The following is a 25318-nucleotide window of genomic DNA, read 5'->3' on the forward strand; positions in this document are numbered from 1 at the left end:
AAACAACTACTCCCCTGGCTAATACCACGAAGGGCGTTGGATTATATCCGACAGGTGTCAGTGCAGGATTCTTCACTGAAGTTATTCCTGCATATGCTGTTAGCGATACAACTGCCGCAATAGATTTTCAATTATTGGAACACACTTGCAGACCGGTTTCGGGCTGTTTGGCCACTCGTCAGTGCAAGGTAGTGTATATCATCACTGACGAGTATATCAGCACTGACGAGTGGCCAAACAGCCCGAAACCGGTCTGCAAGTGTGTTTCAATAATTGAAAATCTATTGCGGCAGTTGTATCGCCAACAGCATATGCAGGAATAACTTCAGTGAAGAATCCTGCACTGACACCTGTCGGATATAATCCAACGCCCTTCGTGGTATTAGCCAGGGGAGTAGTTGTTTTCTGATAGGTGTCAGTCCATTAACCTACTGTGTAGGGTGTTGAGACTGGCCTGAACGAATTGTTCTTTTAGATGATTTGATTTATAGCCAGTCTTCAAGTATGCCCACTGACTATACGTGAAAGATTTCTTTCCTTTTACGAGGAATTGGGCAAATTTGGATATGCAGTTGGTTACCTCGTTCACAGGCAGATGGAGCAACGACAAATCTGTTGTTTGTTGTAGTCTTCAGCTTAGTTCGAGGAATGATACTCTGACGGAATTCGATTTTCAATTATCGGAAATCATCGACTTCATGTTGATGATATACACTACCTTGCACTGACGAGTGGCCAAACAGCCCGAAACCGGTCTGCAAGTGTGTTCCAATAATTGAAAATCTATTGCGGCAGTTGTATCGCCAACATCATATGCAGGAATAACTTCAGTGAAGAATCCTGCACTGACACCTGTCGGATATAATCCAACGCCCTTCGTGGTATTAGCCAGGGGAGTAGTTGTTTTCTGATAGGTGTCAGTCCATTAACCTACTGTGTAGGGTGTTGAGACTGGCCTGAACGAATTGTTCTTTTAGATGATTTGATTTATAGCCAGTCTTCAAGTATGCCCACTGACTATACGTGAAAGATTTCTTTCCTTTTACGAGGAATTGGGCAAATTTGGATATGCAGTTGGTTACCTCGTTCACAGGCAGATGGAGCAACGACAAATCTGTTGTTTGTTGTAGTCTTCAGCTTAGTTCGAGGAATGATACTCTGACGGAATTCGATTTTCAATTATCGGAAATCATCGACTTCATGTTGATGATATACACTACCTTGCACTGACGAGTGGCCAAACAGCCCGAAACCGGTCTGCAAGTGTGTTCCAATAATTGAAAATCTATTGCGGCAGTTGTATCGCCAACAGCATATGCAGGAATAACTTCAGTGAAGAATCCTGCACTGACACCTGTCGGATATAATCCAACGCCCTTCGTGGTATTAGCCAGGGGAGTAGTTGTTTTCTGATAGGTGTCAGTCCATTAACCTACTGTGTAGGGTGTTGAGACTGGCCTGAACGAATTGTTCTTTTAGATGATTTGAGTTATTTTTCGATTACCATTTTATGTTAGGAAGTTATTTATTTTGACGAGATCCCCACATACTTAGTTTTTGTAATGTTCTCAGCAACTCCACTTCTTCACCTGGGAAATGTGTGAGAATCAGGTTTTTTCATGAAAAATACCAAAAGTTCACTGTCAAAAAAATTAGGGCAATTTGAAATGAATTATAACAGTATATGCAGCGACATCTAGATGTTACATAAAAATTAATACGAAATTTTGATTTCACCCGTCAAAAAAGCCTCGGATACTGAATTTCGTGCAAATAACTGATATTTTGTAAAAGTTATTTTTGAAAAACGAACGAAAAAATTCAATTCCAACACCCTGCATCTTCGAAACGAAGCATTTCCGGACACAAGTTCTTGAAGACTTTTTGTCTCAAAATTATCTCAGGAATACGTCACTTGAATATTTTACCGTACTTATGTCACACTCTGTATATACCGATGAAGCTATAGTGTTAGCAAAATGCGTCTAGGATTGAAAAAAATTGTGAGAATTGTTTATTTTTTCATCATGGACAGTGTTATTGATTTTCATCAAGCAACGGGTCATGATGATAAAACACTTATTTTAGTAGTGTGTTGTTGAATAGTGTTACAGTTCAAGATACGATAGCACAAATTTACATATACCCTAACCTGTTATTTGCCGATAACATATATTATATTTTGAGTAATATACAGTGTGGAGGTGAAAAGTTTCTGCCCCCCTAGGTCGGGAAAAGGTGATTTTGGATAAGATACGAAATATGTTTTATCATTTGTCACCAAGACGGCGCTAGAAAAATAATTTTTTAATCGTTGAGAAACATTACGTGTTACTTTGTTTGGTAGGTACTCTTATTTTCTATCCGTTATCGATTAATTTCTGGAAATCAGATCATCATCTCCTGAGTAATTGACAGTTCCCATCATTTTTTTGTAAATCTACAGAAAAAAGGTAAATATCCCTACTTTGGGAAAAAAATCATTCAATATTCACCCCAGTTCATTCCAGTGAATGTTCAAAATGTTAACCAGTCTCTTTCTAATGATAATGAATTCAGTTCACAAATTATTTCTCACATAATGGAAAGTTCCTAACGTAATTTCGTTGCAAGGACCCATTTTGAAATGAACTGCATTACAAGTCACGTATCTCCTTAAAAACATCTAGGTGTGTCATATCGAATGATTCAGCGAGCCATTCAAAGAGACCACACTTGTCTATTCACCGATATGTTTACCTTCTATCTGATCACTTTCAAGCTGGCCTGCCATGATGGGCAGTTACTTCATATCACTGAAATATAACATAAAGTGTAAACGTGATGCACTGTTTGAAACCTTTGATGTAGTAATGAATATTACTGGAGTTTTTTCCCAACACCAAACCGTTTCTTTAGCATCTCAACACGTGTTTCAATCTCCCTCTCGAAGATTATCACTTGGTGATCGAGGTGTTAACATAACGGTTTGGTGTTGGTAAAAAACTCCAGTGATATTCATCAGTTGTAAAACTCACGTGGGTTGGTCGATTACCAAACCGGTAAATAGGCAGATATGGTCCCTCAGAATGGCCAACTAGATTACCTGATACGACGTCTCTAGATATTTTTGAAGGGATATGTAACATTTGAAGTGTACGAAAATACTCAGGAAACTAAAGTGTTCAGGTGTGGTTGCTAATCGTTTTGAGGTTCAACTCACTACACCTCGAACTTCACTGTACAAGAACTCTTTCATTTGGAGAACTGCCTTTATGTGGAATGAACTTCTAAGAACGTTTTTCTAAATGGGTTTAATCTCTAGCGATTCAAATCCAATGTGAATCGCTCCTTTCGCACAGGCACCGCTCTTAAAGCCCCTCAGGGATATTCCTGTAGTGCTTATGCTTTGTCTTTGAAAAAATATTCGAATATTCACTGACACAAACTGGAGTGTGTTCTGAAAACAATTGTGTTTTTGAAATTATGTACATTTCCTCATTTCTTGATTGATATGCATTGAAAGTTTTAAATTTTTCATTAGATGAATGGGAACCAATTATCAACAAGCTATTGCCTCATTTATACTGAGTCTCCAGACACCATAAATCCAATATTGTCACCGCCATCTTTACTAGGTATTATTTTTTCGATAGAACTACCTTCTTCAGTTATTCGCGGAAAACCTTCTGAAAACCAAGGTTTATTGGTTGAAAAATTGTAACTTTAATGAGTCGAGAAACCATATTTATTGAAAGTTGCTCAGAGTTAGTCTACGTATTCCCAGATTTTTTCACATCCGAAGAGCGCTTGCATTCACTTCCATGGTAAAAGTAACTCCCGGTACAAAGTCAACTTTGAAGAAGAATCTAAATCCAAATTTGCGAAATTTGGCAAAATTATCCAGTACCGCCGTATTTTACCTCCAATGTCGAACATTATCTTCATACTACATTAGGTAGCAATCCTATTGATTATATCTGATTCGATTCCATAATGAATGAATGTTTTTGAAGTACAAACTGAATACAAAAAGTATTTTTTGTATAATTCAATGTTCACATAGAAGTAGTCGTTTCGAAAGATTTTTTTTTGTATGATACAGATTTGTCGTTACGAGTGTGCTTTTATTCTTTTAGTTGATTGAAAGTAACTTCTATGCATGATAAATACATATTTTTGAAGAGTTTATCTTGAAATCAATTGCTTTCTTCCTTTCTTTGGAAGATTCCCACATTTTTCTTGGTATCAAAATGAGGAAGTAAGAAGCCAAAACCATCCATTCCCAAAATTAACCTCTCTTATACCCTTTTTAAATTCAAACAAGATTCCTTCGACTGGGATTGAATCAGTCAAGCGAATGAATCCTATTACGTACTACTATCGTGATATGAATATATTCAGCTCATCCGTGACATGAAATCTTAACGTTATGAATGAATTGATTGCTTCATCTTGTAATAAAATCCAGATTGATTCTGAAGAGGCGATAAGACAAGTGTCTTAATCTAAAACATCGATGTCCCCCATTGTCCTGAGATCAGCACGTTCAACCAGCAACGAGTTTATTTACCATTCGACAGAATTGAGTCGTATTCTATATCAAAACTGAAACAATATTGTTTGAAGGTGGTTGACAATGTTTCATGGCGCATTTCATCAGTTCGGACTTTCATTGTCAGATATGGTATAAATTGATTTAAAATCCCTAGAAAAATCTGTAAGAAAATCAAAAATGTTAGCTGAAAATAACAATTATATTAATCAAAAAAACTGAAATTACAATGACACAAAATACAAGCAATAATCAAAAAATAAAAAAAATTGAACTATCAACACGAGATGAAAATTGAAAAACTATTAACGAGAAATGAAAATCAAAAATTCAAAGATACCAAACCAAGTAATTTCACGACGTTTCTATTATTAGTATCCACAATCGTCTTCGGGTGATAACTGCACTTATTCCTCAGAGATCTGACTATTTATAGGTCATTCGAGTGCTTTCACTTATCCCCTCTTCCCTCTCACCGTTTCATCGGTTTTAACGGAAACTGACGGTTTGCCGGGAGTTGGTCGTGTTCTGCTTGATTGATTTAAGTTTTTTGCTTTATATAATTGTTGTTTTCAGCTGACCTTTTTCATTTTTTTTAATTTTTCTACAGATTCTTTCAGGGATTCCAAATCAATTTATATCATATTAGACAATGGAAGTCAGAGCTAATGAAATGGAACATTATTGATATTGGTACGTTGTGTAGTAGCAGTTTGTTATGATCGAAATCAAAAGTATCACTAACCATAATAATAATTTAACCAATCTCTCAAAAATGTTTCATTCTAGAATGACACATTTTTGTTGAAGTTGTTATCACGGACAGTGTGACTATTCTCAAGTAACGAGTCATTCCATTCATAATTGAAAATTATTGAATTATTTTTGGGAAAGTTTTTGGCTTTCTACTACTCCATCTTGATACAAAAAAAGGATGAGGGAATCTTTCAAAGAAAGGAAGGAAGTCATCAATTTGAAAATAAATAACTCTATACATGGATGTGTAGATCATGCAAAGAAGAAACTTTCAGAAACAAACTGAAAGAAAGTCCTCCTGAAACAGCTACTTTCATATAAACATTGAATTACACGAAAAAAAAATCTATCTAAACAAATACTTCTATATGAACACTGAATTATACAGGAGATACTTTTTTCTACTCAGTTTGTATTTCAAACAATCGTTGTGGAATAAAAATCAGATATCATTCACACGAGTTCTACTTTGAATGAATGGTGTCAAATTGCACTTACATGGAACACTTTTACTTATTTTCAAATTGATTACTTCCTTCCTTTCTTTGAAGATTCCCTCATCCTTTTTTGTATCAAGATGGAGTGGTAGAAAACCAAAAACTTTATTTCCCAAAATTTAATCACTCCTAAAAATATAACCCCTTCAGTTTGAATTATTTTGTTATAGGTGAAAAATGGAGAGAAATGAGACCGATTCTGAGCCCTTCATTCACTAGTTCCAAAATGAAAATGATGTTTCACCTGATATCAGAAACTGCCGAACATTTTGTCAAATGTTTACTGGAGAAGAGTTCTGAGAAGATAGAAGCAATCAGTTTCTTTTCTCGTTTCGCAAATGACGTTATAGCTTCTTGTGCTTTTGGGTTGAAAGTTGATTCAATAAGTGATGAAAATAATCATTTTTTTCGAATGGGAAAAGCGATGACAGATTTCACTGGATTCTGGAAAAATTTTGCTTTATATGGATATCTCATAATCCCCAGGTTATGTAAGGTGAGCGTTTATCTACTTTCTCAATGGCACCTGATACCTACTTTTTCCTTCAAGAAGTGTACCAGACCATGATCCATGATAAATGTTTTATCCAAAACAGTTTTAGACGTTCGGTAGAATTTTAGTTTCGAATTCCGATAGTCAGCAATAACTATGCTGAGACACTTCAATGAACAGAAATGTCCAACCCAATCTACCGCTTGGAATGAGGCTGGACATAGCAGAATAAAGGAAAGGAACCGGCTGCCCCTGCAGGAAAGCTCCCTCACTTGTGCACCTACACGGAGGGAACCCCAAGAAGGTTGAATAAGCCGCGCAACGACAGTAATTTCGCTGCACCTTTCAAAACCTTCACGGAGGCTACCGTGAGACAAGTTAAGGTTGCCAAAGAGAGTGTGTGTTCGGCGAGTCTTGGCCTACACCTGCCAATATGAAGGAGATGTCTTCCAGTGACCTGTTCACCTTCCCAGAAAGGACAGGAATGACTATGATCTAGAAGGACAACTCCTCGAGAGTTGTCCTCCCTACTCTACAGATACCAGAATTGTGCTGAGTAAATTCCATAAATTGTGTTCACCAATAAATGAAACTAACCACATGCGCCACTTTTTTTAAGGACAAAACACAAGCACTACAAGAAAATCCTTTAGTCTCTTTAAGGGCGGTGCAATTCACGTTGGATTTGAATCACTGGAGATTAAATTGATTTGTGAAAATATTCTCTGAAAGTTTCTTCCACATCAACGCAGTTCTCCAAATGAAAGAGTTTTCAAACAGTGAAATTCGAGGTGTATTGAGTTGAACCTCAACGATGAGCAGCCAACGTCCGTCGCGTATTTCTTCTATTTACCGCTCTTGGTGGAATGAAATGTGCCAAGTCACTCGAACACCTTCCGTGAAAGTATCTATAAAAGAAAGACAAATCTTCAACCCTTCGTCGATTTTTCAAACTATCAAAGTTGCAAATGATGTTCGTATCTCAATCCGGCAAATGGCTCTTTTCTGGATGAAATCCAGTAGCTTCAGGGTGTGCTGTGGGGCGGGGCTCCATACATGTGAATGATACTCTAAAGAAGGTCTTATCTGAGCTTTATAAAATAACAAAAGTGTGTACAGTTTTCTGGTTCGGAATGGTATTCCGAAGTTTTTGAGAAGCGGCTTCTGCAATTCCAGCGACATGATTGTGCCAAGACATATTGGTGTCCATTTTAACCTCCAACAAACGTATCGAAGCAGAAAGTGGTTTTACCAAATCATTTGCCAGAAATCGTATTATTCAAATACTGACGAACAGTATGAGTATATTGGGAAGATGCATCATTCTAGAATTTTCTTCTGTCATTTTATGTATCGACATGAGAGTTGTCATAAATTCCAGCTCATGTGTTCAGTTCCAAAAGATGCTTTGTGTGAATTTCATGGGCCAAATATAGAATTTCAATAAACCAAATCGGACAATAACATCGATCAACAACCCCTTTCAGAAAAATAAGTGTGCGGCTCAGGGCGCCCGGTAGAGGTAGGTAGGTCTGAAGTGAGTGGGTCTATTCGACTCTCCACCGCAACTCACAAGGGTTTATTGTGGCTCACATCTATTCACACTCGACCAAATAAACCCAAGCTTCTTAACGAAGCCGATTAGTTTGTATGGTGAGTGGTCTTTCAGGTCAGATGGTGAGAGCAGCGGGGCAGGCACAAAGTATATGCTCTGCTGTTTTCCATTTCCAGGCAGAGGCGACACACACTGTCTTCTGACAGTCCAAGTCTCTGCATATGTAAGAAGGCCTGTTAGACATCGTATTTCATCCCTACTGTTGTCCAACAACTGTTTGGTATCAAGCTTCGAAGGGTGAATAAACGCCTTTTAGTGAGCTAATCCTGAAAGATTCTGCCAGAAGTTCATGAATCTTCTTGCCATCCAGGTGTTCAGTGTTTGTCTAGCAAAGCCCAAAGCGATGCCAATGACAGTTTCAGGTCCAATGAAGCCGCTTGTAGCACCCTCCTTTGCAAGAGAATCAGCAGCTTTATTGCCTGCCAGGCCAGTATGACCAGGAATCCAGACCAGGGAAAATCCGTTAATTCTTCTTATCGAGGAGAGTCGTTTTTGGCAGTTTGCTACCAATTTAGACTTTGCTGGGTAGGAGCTTAGAGCTTTCAACGCCGCTTGACTGTCCAAGAATATTTTCATCGACTTGTGAGTGAGGTTGGATTTATCCAACATGATTTATTGTAGGAATGTAGGTAACTCTGCCCTGAGTCTGCGACTAAAAACACCTGCACCAGAACCGGAAAATGTTACTGATCCATCTATGAACCAACAACTATCTGCTCTTAATATTTCTTTCTCCCGGAGAATCCAGTCCTCTCTACTCGGGAGTAGTACTTCATAAGGCAGTTCGTAGTTGACAGTTGGAGGCATAAAGTCACAGGTCATTTCTAGAGTGCTATTACTTCCAATGTCAACCAACAGTCTGTTGCACTCTGCATTGAATTGATTTGTGCAATTGGTAATGTGCACAAGTCTGTATGCAGTCCCTCAAGCCTCTCTCTCCAGAAAAATGTGGAGAGGAGGTAGATCTAGAAAGATCTCCATGGCCGCTAACGGTGTGGCACTGATGGCACCACTCATAGTTAGACAAGCCTGTCTCTGTAAGCCAGAGAGCTTCGCTTCGGCCGTTTTCTGTAAAGCCTTCTCCGGTAGAAGGCTTAAACTAATCTATGTTGAACTATTCACTATTGAAATTGTTCAATTTGAGAAAAGCTTAGGTGATACTAAAATTTCATGTATATCAATATTATAATGTAAGGAATGGTTATTTATCAATAAAATCTTCTATTGAATATTTTGTGTATGTACATATATTATAGCTACCTCAAGCCAATTGTTACTTTTGTAGAAATAAATAATGATACCTACTAATAATGTACAGACACAACAAAACTATCATCATATTTTTCAAGCCACGTTTCACATAATGAAAGAATATTACGTGCTTGCCTGATCATGTTTTTATTCGTTTTTGGGGTGGTAGTATTTTACAGTGTTATTTATTTTATGTTTAAGTTGGGGCCCTGCTATAGGCTTATGCCTCTTCTGGGTAACAATTATTTTATCCTATATGTGCTAGTGTTTCTGAGTGATTTCCTTTAGTAGTTCGGGTGTCCTCGTCCGTGTCTCTGGTCATTATTCGGGGGGGGAGTAAGTTTGTATTGAGCCAGGTGTGGTGTGATTGGTCTTCAAGTTGAGTTCTCAGAGTGTTCCAGGGCGTGATCTTCCGCTATTGAATAGCTAATGGATATTCGTCCAGAATATTCTGGATCTGCTCCGTTGGATCTTCCACTTACCCCAGGAGTCTGGCTTGAGGGAATGGGAGCTTTTTCCGTGGTATCCTTTGGGCGCATGGGATGGCCGAAGTGTTGTAGTTCCTGAAATCTCAAATTGATTGTCGTGATATCTATTTGGTTATATAAGTCATGAGAGGTTATGGATGTTTTCAAGATTCTTCTTTCGGTTCTTAATATTCTCTGGATTTGTCTTTGGGAGAGGGTGCTGTAGATCGTGGCTTTGTGGCCCATTACCAGTCTTATGAAGGTTTTGTAGATGTGTAAGAGTTTCACTGGTGAAGCTGATTATTGGAAAAACAGATTTTAACGCAGACAGATCTACCGAGCTTGACATTCAGCACTTTTAGGAGATTGGCCCTTTTCCGGACTCTGCCCAGGGTTTCTCCAAGGTCGGTCTCCCAGTTGAGGGTACTCGTCGAAGTAACCTCCAGGTAGGACACCGAGTTTTGGAGGTGGAGATTCTCTCCTAACAGTCTGAGGTTCAAGTGGTCGGTATTATGTTTGGAACGGGTGTTACGGTGTCTGAATAGAATGGTCTGGGTTTCAAGGGGGTTTATTTCGACTCACCACATGTTGTAGTTGCACCAGTGCTAAAAGGGGTTTATTATTATTTGGGATTGTGTTTGTAGGATACGGGTGCTGGTGGTGGAGGTGTATAGGATTATATCATCTGCATATTGTAGGATCTTTTGAATGGAAGAAGAGTCGTGCACATAGATCAGGAATAGGTTGGTGCAAGAACTGAGTCCTGGGGGACTCCGGCTTTGGGGATGAGAGGGAAGGAGGGGCCTTTTCGAGGTTTGGTGATAAGGATAGTATTTGCCTGTTTCCAAACAGATGGGAAATTTGCATGTTTCAAACATGCATCCAGGACGTGTATGAGATGTGTTAGGGAGGAGTCGGGGAGGATTTTCAGAATTCGACGTTTAATAGAATCTGGTCCAGGGGCAGTATTATTTCCGTGGTGGATAGCTTGGAGTATGTCTTCTTCACTGAAGGAGGATCTTAGGGGGCAGTTTCGGTCGAAATGAACTTGATCGGGATGTCTGCCCAGATGAGCGACGACTTGTGGTTGTACGAAGTTCAAGTGACGGTTGTCGAAGTGAATATTTTTCGGAAGCTGGAACGTACGTTTTAAATTTTCTCAGAAGGTTTTTGCTTTATCTGAGGGATTGGAAATGATGTTGCCATCAAGCTCGAGGTGACTGACGGTTTTTCGTTTTTGTCCTGTGAGGAATTTATGCCAGAAAGCTATCCAGTCTCGGTAGCCTAAGATTTCGTCACCTCTTTTCACCTTTTCTGAGTGAATTGGTTGATGAATACACAAATGCGGAAGTTGGGTTGGTTCCACTCTATTTTGACTTCTGTATAGCTTATTTTTGATGAGGGAAATTATGTAAGGTGGAAGAGGTAAGAGGTCAATTCTTCTAGTTGAAGTTGGTGTGGCTATGTCGTCGTGCTTGCTGGTTAGATTTTTATGATACAGTCCATTGTACATGTCTAACGCACACTAAACACTGATCGTCTGTCAGATGAGAGAGGAGGAGCCTACCTTCCGCTGACGTATGTGTGAGAGGAAGGGAAGCCAGACAAACTGGCGCCATCATGCGTTAGGTAAAGAAACGGTTTACCCTCCCATAAGAAGTTATAATTTCAAAAAGTTTCACAAAAAATTCGGATTATATTTCAATCATTCACTGAATAACTCACAAAACTGCAAACGTTTGTCTAAGTCATCTACTAAATTTATGTTGAGCTTAACGTTCAACCAATACTGATACGATCCTAAACAGCAATCTATCATATCTTGCTAAATTCAACTACGAATTCAGAAACGTGTTTTCATTCATCCTGAATTTGCCCATTGAAAAATTATAGAATATTAGCGCTCCTTATTTCACTAGGTGTGAAATAGGAAATTTCAACTCACATAAACAATATTATACTCTTCCGTAGAGCAAAATATTGAATTTTGTTTTCATCATCTTTCAACAGTAGCATGTTGTGTGCGAAAATTCGTACCTGATGTATCATTTTTCCGTATTGAAACAATTATTTACGTACGCCTAAGGAGAAATCTGCAATATATTTTTTCTTTCATCAAAATATAATTTGTATGAATTTCGATCTGAACAATTTTAATTTTTTTTTCACTCGAAAATATTTTCAATTCTTCAGATGTTGAATATCAAGGTGTATACAGAGAAACAGAGGATATACTTTCACGACCTCATCCATAGTACCATAAAAACAAGGAAGGAAAAAGGCATTGTGCGTTATGATTTGATACATCTACTGATGGAAGCGAAGGAAGGAAAGAAAAAATTAGAAAAGGAAGACAACCACATGGATACAGGTTACGCCACTGTACAGGAAGAAACTACAGGTAAATCATCAGAAATACCTAGTTTTTTGGTGAAGCTCTTGAATTCAGACAAAAATCCGATATTGATAAAGCTTATAAGGAAGCTCAATTTATATTTTATGGAGTTTGTGATACCTCTTCTGAGGTCTTCCATTTGTTTATCATTTGATTTCAATGAGATTCTCACTGAAAGTTCACTTCAGTTCATCCCAATCAATGTTTAACATTCACTTCCTGACAATGATGAATTTCGATTACATATTCATTGGTCACATCATAAACTGTTCCTGAGATAATTTCAACGTGAGCATCTCTCATTCTATCCATGAGTTCTGGTAGGAATGCTGTTCTACAGAACAGACTGACTGAATAAAAGCAATTTCTTTGACACTAGAAGATCCTGCATCTAGGAGACCTAGAGATACTTCACATGATTTTTTTTGGTATATTTTAATGTTGTCATCATTTTATATGCTAGCACCCGAACATATCCTGAATTACTGGTCACTTTCTCATACAGAAGATGGCGTGGTCTTTCCCCAGGTGATATTTTGTTGATGTCAACAGTTCCCAAAAGTCTCTAAAATCAATCACAGTTCACTCATTGCATGACGTCACAAGTGATCGCTGATATCTCCCTCATAGTCCTCAGTTTGTCCTAGTGATGTCCTGAGAAGTCAAAAAATAAACCGAGGACACGATTGAGACGCCCGACGCAGTCCCCTATTGATCCCAAAATGGTTATTGTATAATCTGGAATCATTCTGAAGGAAACTGATTGACTAGGATGCATGATGATGTTGAATTTTACACGTATTTCTTCCTTTTATTACCTAACCTGCTCCACACAATGGTGCCAGTGCATGAAATCTAGGTGATGCTTTTTTCTGAAATCAGATCACTATCAATGATGGAGAAGAACCCTTTACATTGCTGGCATAATGCGGAACGCTAATTAGGTCATTCAGGTCTATATAGTTTAGTATTCCTTACAGAGTGTATTGCAAAAAAGTCTATAGATATGTTCTGAGCTACATCTTCAGTGGAAGGTATGAAAGCTGTGATTGCTTTCCCGTAAGCTGATTCACGTATGACTTTTATGAGTTTCTGTATATTGAGAAACGTTTTTAGGAAAGTTATAGGAAACTTCACCTAACTAGTTGAAGAACGCAGTCGCAATAGACTCTATGGGCTTGTATTTGGCAACTATCCTTCTTGGATTTGAGATTAGCTGAACAATTTCACCTGCCTCTGTCTTGAGAGTAGAGAGATAAGATATAACAAGGGGGATGGTTGATTAAGATTGAATTCAACTATACTCAAATTACTCCATTTGTGAGATTTTTAATTATCCGCAGCAATATTATACACTAGCTTTCTTAGGCGTGTTCATACTGACTCAATTCTGTCTAATTGGTGCTTTGTGTTGTACAATAATTTGAATCATATGACCACTTACCTACTTAATAACTCATGCTTCTACCTGAGTTTGGTTATAAATCTATTCAAAATTCAAACGTTATGAAAGAAATTTCACTAACTCAAGAGATGGACGTGAAATTAACTAACTACCGATTTCCGCATGTTGAAATATGTTATACTAGATTTTACCCGCGGCTTCGCAGGCATTTATGCCATTAAATAATTTTCAGCACAATAGAAATGAATCGATATGAGAACTATATTTCAATGCTTGGCTGGGATTATCAATTTTAAAAAATTATCACATACGATGAAGTTTCGAAAATTCAAAATATGCTGTATTGAATTGCAACAACAAATGTTAAAATATATTTTACTGAAACAAAAATAAATAATTTTCAATTTTTTATCTTACATAAAAAATATTTTTTTTATAAAAAGTATCCTACGTTACTTCTAATATCTCCAAGAACATATGTACATAATTTCATGATGATCGGTTAAGTAGTTTTCGCGTGAAACCATAACAAACAAACTTATGAAATATATTTTTCGTTAACAAGCTGTCGCACCCCTACGAACGACAACCCTCAGAAGTCGAAACTTGTGCGAGCTAAGGACTACCGAGGTATTTTAACGTGTGATTCCTAACACGGGTTGGACGATAGCAAGTGAAAATCGATCGTTCAGCCTGCGGCTTGAACAAGCGACTCACACATCGGTCGATTGAGAGAGTGAACAAAGCACCCACGTCGAACCGGCCGGCTACCGACCTACCGGCCTATTGACTACCGAAAAACAGATCTCTAACAAAGAGGACAAAAATGATTTGCAAATATAGAATTGGTCTTCATATTCGAAAAACCACTTCTATGTTTTTTCATACTTTGATAAAGTTTTTTCAGTTCGGCCAATATAAATTTTTGGACAATAACCACAAGTCAACTTATATACTCCTGATCTATTTTAGACTGAAGTTATGTTTTTATTGTTTTATATTCCTTTATGGATAATTTTGTGAGAGAGTAATTTTCAGATTGAAACTAATTGCTGTCAACAACGATTACTAGGTAGATATTATTGACTCATTCTTTACAGAAAATTTCGAAAACAAGCCACACAACATTGACATACTTTGGTAAACCCACCAATAATATAATTTTTTTAAGGAAGACTTGGACGTGACTTACAAAAGGAATAATGATTTTTTTCAACATTTTTTTTTTCATAACAATAAAGACATAATTTTAGTGTCTACTAAATCAATTTACTTGAGGTTCTTGTCCAAAAATTTATATCTGCCAAACGGGGTAAACCTTTTTTCAAAGAATAAAAGATCATAGGAACATAGGAGAGTTTCTTGAATGTGAAGACCAATTCCACATTTGCAAACCATCTTCTGGTGATAGGGCATGAGTTCAACCACAACGATGACATATAACATTCAAAACAGAAAGATTTAAAATTCATTTTTGGGAATGTTTTGATTACGTCTTGATTCCCCATGGCCACTGAGAACTATAGCAAATCCAAAGAGTTCTGTCCAATATATGTAACATTTCTGGGTTTAGGTATCATCTAGCGAATATTACTGGAGTTTTTTCCCAACACCAAATCGTTATTTTTACACCTCGACACGTGTTTCGATCACCAAGTGATCATCTTCAGGAGGAAGATAAAACTAGAAAATTCTCAAAACTAAAGCTATTTATGCTATTCAGGTACATCATACAGGTAGGTAACACGACACAAAAAAGTTTTTGTTTCGGGGTTGAAATTAGATGATTTTAATGTATTTCCACGTGTTAAAACCGAAAGTGACCATAAAAATTATATATTAGCTCTTGTTTTCAAGATATAGTATTATTATATTATATATATGTATATTGAGTTTTCAACAAATGAAATATTTCATCACCAACAGTTGGTACACATGTTTGTTTACATAACACCCCTCTCATCAGCTGTTCTTAAGTAGTAAACATAACCTATGTGAGTTTGTCAATTGTACGCACGTGGTTGCTATTGAAATTATCGTGTGAAGTTGATTTTTAAATTAATTTAAGTACTGATCTGAAATGCCTCGAAAGTGTGTGAATTCTGTCGATAGCTTTTGCTATATATGTGGTGAAATAACATTTAAGGCTCAGAAACGTAAAATGACACCTATCGTTAAGACAGCCTATGAACATTATTTTGGTGTGAAAGTTGGGGACCAAGATAAATCATGGGCTCCTCATATATGTTGTAATTTTTGTTCCGTCATATTGCGAGAGTGGCTAAAAAATAAAAACCGGGCAATGGCTTTTGCAGTACCTATGGTTTGGCGTGAGCCTACCAATCATACAGACGACTGTTATTTCTGCTTAACTCCTCCCATTAAGCAAGGTTTATCTATGAAGAAAAGAGGAACGGTTAACTACCCTAATCTTCCATCTGCTCTTCGGCCTGTACCACACTCAGACAATTTGCCAGTCCCTTCTCCACCCCAAAACTATGAAATTTTAGAGGAAGGTGATGAAGACTGTTTAGAAGGAGCAACCCATCCTTCTACATCCTATGACCCTGATTTTGAGGTAAGCGATAAGTCTAGTGATCCACACAGAATTAGTCAAGCAGAGTTGAGTGACCTTATAAGAGATCTTCGCTTGTCTAAGGAAAAGGCTGAGCTGTTAGGGTCAAGACTACAACAGTGGAATCTTCTAAAACATGATGTGAAAATATCTCAGTACAGACAGCGTCAAAAAGATTTGCTTCCTTTTTTTGAGAAAAAAGAAAACCTCGTAGTTTGTTCTGATGTTAATGGTTTGATGGACTGCTTGAATTTGGATCACACTCCATCTGAATGGAGACTATTTATAGACTCTTCAAAACTAAGCTTAAAAGCTGTACTTCTGCATAATGGAAATCAGCTACCCTCTATTCCTATAGGTCATGCAGTTCACATGAAGGAAACGTATATAAATATGGAAACACTTCTCCAATCAATCAAATATGAACAACACAAGTGGCACATCTGTGGTGATTTGAAAGTCATTGCTATACTCCTAGGAATGCAATTAGGGTTCACCAAGTACTGTTGTTTTTTGTGTCTGTGGGACAGTCGGGATAGAAAATCTCACTATAAAAAAATGAACTGGTCTACACGAGACCTAAACCCTAATGAGAAAAATGTAGTTTACGAGCCTCTTGTAGATCCTAAGGATGTTCTCCTTCCCCCATTACATATTAAGTTGGGACTAATGAAAAACTTTGTGAAGGCCATGGACCAGGAAGGACAAGCTTTTAAGTACTTGAGAGCAAAGTTTCCCAGGTTGAGTGATGCTAAAGTCAAGGAAGGCATCTTTATTGGGCCTCAAATCCGTGAAATCATAAATTATCCTGCTTTTGACATGATTTTAACAGGAAATGAAAAAAGAGCCTGGGAAGCCTTTAAGGGGGTTGTACATGAGTTTTTAGGTAACAAAAGAGATGATAACTTCACAGCATTGGTTAAAGAGCTTCTTCAAGCTTACCACCAACTTGGATGCAACATGTCCTTAAAAATTCATTTTCTTCACTCTCATCTTAATTTCATCCCACAAAACTGTGGAGCTGTGAGTGACGAACATGGAGAAAGATTCCATCAAGACATTGCCTTAATGGAACAGAGATATCAGGGCCGTTGGAATGGAACAATGCTTGCAGACTACTGCTGGTCTGTGTGTAGGGATGTTCCAGAAGTGTTTTATAAAAGACAAGCTAAACGACAGCGATCTTACAATGAATCGGATGGACTTAATTGAAATTTGGTGGTACAAACTTTCTTTATTTGTCAAAACACTAAGAATAATGTTTTTTTTAATTAATTTTGTACTTGAAATATTCTAAAAGAAACATAACAATATTGTTTTATGTACTTTCACTTTTCACGTATAGTATAACTACTCTTTAAGATTAAGTACTGTGTATCTCAAAAACCAGAGCTAATAAAAATTTTTCATTGTTATTTTCGTTTTTATCACCCCAAAATTTGTAGAAATTGACTAATTTAGTGTAGGAAACATTCAAAAAATATTTTTTTGTTGTGTTGTGTAATCAGTAATACCACCCATAGGTATTACTGATAGGGTGTACCACCCTAAATTAATTTTACAATTGGCCTTTCTATTATTTTACAATATGTCCTTATATATGTTTGAATGTTACAGCTATATATAGAACAATTTTCAGCTATATAAAGTTAGTTTCACAATATTGCCTATCTGAATATATTTACAATGTGTCTTTTTGTAGTAATCAGTACAATATTTGCATTAACAAAAAATTCATTCATTGCAGGTACACAGACGAGAAATATAACAGACGATGATATCGTTGCCCAAGCAATGATTTTCTTTTTCGCTGGTCTTGACCAAATGGCAATATGTATGTCTTTCATGTGTTTTGAACTTGCTTCAAATCAGAGTATTCAAATGAGACTCAGGGCAGAGATTGAGAAAACTCTCTATATCAACGAAGGAAAGATAACATACGAAGCCCTCTTGGGAATGAAATATATGGATTTAGTTGTTTCAGGTTGGTGTTGTTTTTTTATGTAATTCTGGAACTTGATTGCATATCTCATGTTTTTGTAAGTTTGGAAAATAGTTATGGAAATGAAATTGAGAATGCAAGAGACCAAGAAGTGTTTTCGACGCCCGAATGGTGTGGATCGTCAAAAAGAAATGTCTAATGGAGAATAAATGATTATTTTTCGCCAACTTAGCCGTATGAAAGGTTCTGTTAAGTCATTTTCAGCTTCAGATTTTCAAACTCAGATCTATGAGAGTACTGTGCCTCAAAAACTGTGTGAAGGGCGCAAGTAAGCAACTTCCCAACTATTGGGAAGTTCATTGGAAGTCGTGAAGTTAAAGAAAAGAACCGGACAAATACGATTAAAAAACAATTGGAGAGTAATAAATTCAATAGAAAAAAGACAATGAGGAAATGTGAAACTATATTCATAGATTTTCATATAGCAGTCCTCAAAAACCAGTTTTTTTGAAAATAACAAGAATAAAACGATCGGAGAGACTAAGAAGAAAAGTATCATGAGGCACAACTAATTTGATGTTAGCTTCAGTGCAAAACTGTATGAAAATGTATTGCACAAACTGCATGGGCAAGAGGACATATTTATCTCCAATAGAATAAAATTTGCCAATTTACGACCAAATTTCCTCTACGAATTCAAATCAAACAACTCGAAGAATGAATGGCATTTGGAAATGATAGTGTTAATGAACGCACTGTTCGTTAACGTTGGTTTGCGAAATATTGATTCGAAAGTTCCAGCCTTGAAGGTGGACATCAAAGATGGATCCGAAGTGGTCGACCTACAGTAATTCAAAACGAGGGTTTGCGGACCCTGGTGGATACTGACCCATCACCTAATATTGTACCTTTTTCTCAAGACTCTCGTCGACATTTTTTGGATTATTCAAACAAAATATTTTTACAAAAAGCCTTTCTCATGAATTAGGTTATTATTTCATGTTCTCTCATTGTTTTATAATCAATTCATATATCCCTACAATAACCCAAGCTTATAATTGTTGATGAGAAACGTCAATGTTGAAAACATTTTTCTTTTCAGAAACCCTGAGGAAATATCCCATCAATGTAGAGGTTGACCGGCTCTGCAGTCGCCCATATACCATTCCACCAGCTGGTCCACTGGAAAAACCCTTACTCATAGAGAAAGGTACAGTTTTATGGATCCCAATAGTGGCACTACATCATGACCCTAAATTTTTCCCCGAACCGAAACTATTTGATCCCGAAAGATTCAACGAAGGAAACAAATCAAAAATTGTGCCGAACTCTTATCTTCCATTCGGCATTGGTCCCAGAAATTGTATTGGATCAAGATTTGCACTTTTGGAAATTAAATTGTTAATGTTCCATTTGTTGGCCAACTTTAAAGTTGTTTCGATAAAAGAAACAGTGCAAAACTTTAATCTATCTAAGAGAACATTCAATATGCGCCCAGAAGGTGAACAACTGTGGTTGGGACTCGAGCCTATAAAATAATGACTTTTTTCAAGTGAGTTGAGTATTGTAGTTTCTAAAATGTATGATGTGGATTCCTAAACATATACAATGAGGAAGAGGCAAATGTTCACATTCGATGATCTTCACTGTGATTTTTCCACATCAAACAACTATCACGTGCTTTCTTGAGAATACTTTGTTGTTTGGATGAATTATTGAAAACATGTGTTTTGGATTTGGTTTGAAGACAGTTGGTAGTTTTATACCACTAATTTCATTTCTGAACAAATCATTCACCGAAAATTTCAGTTATGACATGCTTTATACATAAAATGTAAGAGTTGACATGATACAAATTATCATAATTAATAAAGGATATGATGAGTTCCGATTGTATATGAAATAGTTCCAGAGTAATTAAATGAAAGTGTTAATTACGAAGACGTATATGAAGGAAATAATCACTACACAGGAGAAAAAATCAGATGTCTACATGCTAACATCTTAATTGCGCATAAAAATGTATATATGTAAACGAAGTGAGTGACACTTCGTTTAGTATGAACAGTTTGAATTTGCCGCATATTAACGAATATGTAGGTTATGTTAAAGAAGATATTGTAATTCAAACATTTAATTAATAGGGACTGGTGAAGCAATATCTTCAAATGTTGTTCTTTTCAGGTGAGTTTATGATTAAGTAATGTTGAAGAATGTTTTGTTGAAAGTGTAATGACAGGTTTATGTAATAAAATCCTCCTCTCTTTTCAGAGCAACTCAATTTTCGTTATACTTTTATTGTTCCCCAGAATATCTAAGGATAATTATGAAACACATTATGAAACAACATTTCTATAGCTGGTTTCCAAAAATAATGGAAAAGTTCAGATTCGAGTTCATGATGAAAAACATTTGGGAATTGCAAAACAAAAAGCAAGATTTGAAATAAAAAATATACAAACCTGGAAATAGAAACAGTTTCATAAAGAATAATTCTGATTTCCTTAAAAACGAATCCGAAACAGAGATCTCCTGGTGAGTTTCGATGTTGTGAGTTGCTTAACCAATGTTCCGGTTGATGAAAACCGAAGAATTGTACAAACTTAATTTATTGAAGAATAATAGTAATTCAAATAATGGAACGAAACTAACTGTGAAAGCTATTTTGGAGCTTCTGAAAGTATGTACCAATGAAACTTTTTTCAGTTCATAGATGATTTTGATTAACAAGAATTTGTAATGACAATGTTTTCATCCTTGTCACTGATTCTGAGTAACATTTTCATGAAGCATTTAGAAAAAACATACATCGAAACTCACCAGAATGGCCAGACCAGATATAGTAGAAATATGTTGATGTATGTTTTCGCTATCTGGGACCATAACCCAAATGATATCAACGTTTTCTTGAATTATTTGAATACAAGAGAATCCAGAAAAAAATGCACGTTGGAAAAGCAAGATATTGATCAACTTTTTTTTCTCAAGCTTGGCAAAAACTTGATAAATACTCTTGATACGAGTGTTCATCGAAAGGAAACTCATACTAATGGATATCTCCACTATATATCTAATCATCACCCTAGCGTAAAGAATGGTACCTATATATAGATATTTGTTTGATACGGCAAAATCAGTTTGCAAATCAGTTCATGATATGAAAGAGGAAATAACTTTCATTGAAACGGTTTTGTAGCATAACGCATATCCCGAGCAAATTGTGGGAAAAATTTTCAATGTAGTTGGTGAACATATACAGATTCCACAATCATCACAAACCCAACAATACTCATACCTCACAACTAATGTCATACCTTATGTTTTCGGTTTGTCTGAGAAATTGAGACGCATCAGTTATAGAAATAATGTAAGAACAACTTTTAGAATTAACAACACATTGAGATCTCTTTCAATACAAAGTAAACCCGAAAATATGGTTCAAGAACAAAAGACTGTTTCTGAGGAAAAGTTATATAGGTGAAACCTCAAGACCCTCTAGATGAGAGAAAAAATTTCCATCGTAAATATATAAGAAGAAGACAGATGACAGGATCGGAGATAGCGGAGCATATTCTGAAATCATCTGGTGGAACAAAAACTATCACCAAAGAAACTCATGAATAAATAAAAAAGATCAAAGAATTAGCAAATATTTTTTGAACAGGTAACAAATAAGTTTCAAATATCTGTGCAAATGGGTCGTACCTGGTTACCATTGATAATACAAGAGGTTGAGAACATAAAAAAGAATCTCAAGTGAATTCTTAAAAAACCTCTAATATATATATTCATTCTTTTGAAATTTTTCTGAAGAATTGAAGCTATTTACAATTTGGGGCGAAGGTTTCAAAGTGAATTTTGGGTTCTGATTACGTAAAAAGATTGTTTTCTGAAACGTCGGCCATTAAAGAGCGCTATGTTTGGGAATTCAATTTCTCAATTGGTTTTTTCCAATTCGAAGGCAAAATCCATGAATATAACAAGTTACTGATGAATTCAACCCATAATACGCAGTAAGTTCTCGGAATGAACTTTTCAGTTTGCCCTTTATTTATCCTTCAGCAGATTCTCTATTTATTTAGCCTTGTTTATTATTCAGATTGTGGAAGGTTATATACCCAAGAAAGAATAAGAAGTAACAAAATATCTCTTCTTCATTGATGTATTTATTAGATATGACATTCCATATGCTCATAATGAGGAAAGAAATAATAACCCGCAGACCCCAGAAAATAGCATTCACACAATAATCACCAGCCGCGAGTTCACACCCTTTAAAAAATAATTTTATCAAAAATGATATAATTTCAAATGTGTAGCTGCTCAAACTTTCATAAAGAAAGAAGTACCATTACGGAAAGTATGAATGGAATTCTTTATTTTACACAACTGTCAAAAACTTGAATGATGTGAAAATGATTTGAAAATTTGATTTATAAATGATAAAACCAGCAGGTATATACTTTTTAGAATTATTGTTGGAATATTTGCAGGCAGAGGCGCATTATATTCTCATGAAAAAACGTAAGTATATACAATAATCAACTTCAATCTCCTGCTGGTTTCATGTTTGACGAGCAATCAATCTGATGTAAATCTAAAACCACCATACAACTCAATTCGGTTACTCCGACAAAGGATGCAACAAAATGTTCACTTGCAAGTTCAACCATAAAAAAATAATACCTTCAGAAGAATGAGGTAGACAAGAATGAAGACAAAATTTATTGCTCAACATGATGAGCATGATGATAGGACTGAACTTTCTAAAAAATCGTACGTAGATATGGGTGTAAATCTTTCCCCGGCGTCCTCGATTGCCAAATATAAGCGCCATCGACACAGTCGAGTGAAAGTTATAGTGCAATACGCGAAGCGATTTAGTAAGGTTCAGAGGAATCGGGTAAATTACGGATATGCGGTTGATTAGAACCACTAGATGGAGTGACATTTTTCAATTATGGAATATCATTGACTTAAGGTCGATGATGGTCACTATCTTGCACTGATGAGTGGCTAATGAGCCAAAAACCGGTCTGCAAGTGTGCCCGTTCCAAAATTGAAGGTCGACTCTTTCAGTCGTATTGCCAATTGAATTTGCAGGAAATTTTCTGTGAAGATTTCTGCACTGACGCCTGTCAGATATAATCCAACGCCGTTCGTGGTATTAGCCAGGGGAGTAGTTGTTCTCTGATTGGCATCAGTCCATTCAACCTTCTGTGCAGGTAGGTATATTCGAGATTGGCTTGAACGTTTGAAGTTCATTTCTTCAGATTTGTTTACTGCCAGTCTTCAAGCATAGCCCAGTAACTAATAAGAAAGATTGGTTTTTATTTGTTCACATATTATTTAGTTTTGATATAATTCAATTACAAAGCTGAGATGTTTTCTGTTTTCTTCGGACACCTCCTCTCTTATTAATGGCGAAATTACAGGACTTTCAATATTTTCAATTACGTGTCAATTACGATGATGGATCATTACATCAGACAATATTTTGCATTTTGCATATTTTGCATATAGTAGATATGATTTTCAAATCGATTCATTTTTTAAACAAATCAATTTGTTGGTTTCACTGGCTGTGCAATATTCTTTATTGCAACAAAACACGAGTTTTTTATGTTTTGAACTATCAGAATACTATGATCACAGCCTCCTATGATTGATGCTTGCTGACGCTTGTTATGAATTCCATACTATTGAATCGCGCATAACCCACACTGATGAAAACGCAGAAAAAAAACAATTTTCTACCACTTTTTTTGCAAGCTAATGATGTAACAACACTTCCAAAATACAAATCATGAAATTATAAAAGAATGAAAATTAATTGGCGCTCCGGGGCGACTTCATAGATTCCAGTGGCGCATTTGCTTTTTCAGGTGCAGGAAAACCCGAAAACACCTATACTTGTTTTCTCATAACAGTCAGTTAGTTTGGCGCATGTTTGGTAATACAGTAGACCATCACTTGTTAGGAGTTCTATTTTCAGATGATTCAACAATATGCTTTGCACGGACTGGTTATTAATCATATTAGGAAACGCTAGTTGAAATTCCAGTAATTCACATACGTTTTTGCTACCTCTTGAACATTTGTTACAAAGTAAACAAGTGAGGATTTTTCCAGCAAGAAATTTACACACATAGTATGACATAGACTGCATGGAATCATTCAATCCGGAACGATCAGGGGTATTGATTCTGCTATTGTTTTGCTCACGAAGAATATTCAACAAGAACTCCAAGAATTCGGAACAATCCTCTTGTTGTCCTAACAAGTATTTAGTGGACTTCAAAGACTCCAAAAAATTGGTTGGAAAGAAAGATGATACATTCTTACGAAACTGCAGCTGCATGAACAGGTGTTTGAGTTTGGTGAATAAGAAATAAACATTCTCGTTCTCGTTTATCACTGAAACCTCGTTCTGGAGATTCTTCGTCATGAACATCACTTGTAAAATGCCATGCATGTACCACTTATAGTTACTCAAAACTTATGTAAAATTGACGGATATACTATTTTCTATCTTGAAATGGTATTATTCCCATGCAACTATAATGAAAATAATTTGTATTGTTTCGAATGGAAAAATAAGTTTTTAAAATATTTGATTTCTCACCACAATTCGATGTGGAATTTTCTTATAAATTATTCATGATTTCGAAAAAATTTTCGAAAATAATTTGACCTCTAGTGGTATTACAAGTGAAAATATTGAACCCCTTGTTGATGAATTGCAACTAATAACGCTCAGAACAATATATTTATTTTCAACAAGAAGAAGCTTTGCCTAACAAAACTGCAATCGTCACCAATTTTTTGCCTACAAATTTTGGTAATAATTTGATAGCCAACCAAGGACCCAACCGTTGGCCGGCCAGGTCACCGGACTTAACGCCTATGCACTTTTACCTTTGGGGAAGGTTGTAATATCTCATTTTTGAATTGGCGATCAATTTTAGATACCAATTGGAAACAGCAGTGATGCAAAGTTTTGCATCACTTCTATTGAACTGATCAATACAAAAAAAAGGTGGTTTCCATCAATAACCATTAATATTTCATTTGGAAAAATAAGTTTTAGTGCTTTGGTATTGACTTCATAGAAACAAAAAAATTTTGAGCTTTAAGGCAAGTCTCTTACGGCAAAACATCGATGTCTACCAGTGAGGTAAGTGTAATTTGTTACCATTCATTTAAAGTAGAACTTTGTGTGAATGATATCTGATTTTATTCCATAACGAATGTTTGGAATACAAACTGAATAGAGAAAAGTACCGTCTATATAATTCAGTGTTCATATAAAAGTATTTGTTTCGAAAGAATGTTTTTACTTTCGTGTAATCAATGTTTATATGAAAGTAGCTGTTTCAGGAGGGCTT

At 36.2% G+C, this 25318-nt stretch overlaps 1 protein-coding gene across 2 annotated transcripts in view; it reads left to right on the forward strand.

The window, feature by feature from the left end:
- LOC111508919 (cytochrome P450 9e2) overlaps positions 1-20211 on the forward strand; it is a 38001-nt gene extending 17790 nt beyond the window's left edge. Inside the window, exons 4-7 of one of the 2 annotated variants that reach the window (XM_023164562.2) lie at positions 5958-6283; positions 11807-12014; positions 17736-17972; positions 19033-20211. In XM_023164562.2, the coding sequence (XP_023020330.2) occupies positions 5958-6283; positions 11807-12014; positions 17736-17972; positions 19033-19469 (1208 nt within the window). In that variant the 3' untranslated portion in view covers positions 19470-20211. The remainder of the gene's footprint in view (positions 1-5957; positions 6284-11806; positions 12015-17735; positions 17973-19032) is intronic. The other variant, XM_074184205.1, reaches the window with a different exon arrangement.
- The last annotated feature ends 5107 nt before the right edge of the window (positions 20212-25318 follow it).

This window comes from Leptinotarsa decemlineata, unplaced genomic scaffold (genome assembly GCF_025532065.1).
Source record: "Leptinotarsa decemlineata unplaced genomic scaffold, Ldec_3_MD MMD2_P_RNA_scaffold_2, whole genome shotgun sequence".
Classification (NCBI taxonomy): domain Eukaryota; kingdom Metazoa; phylum Arthropoda; class Insecta; order Coleoptera; family Chrysomelidae; genus Leptinotarsa; species Leptinotarsa decemlineata.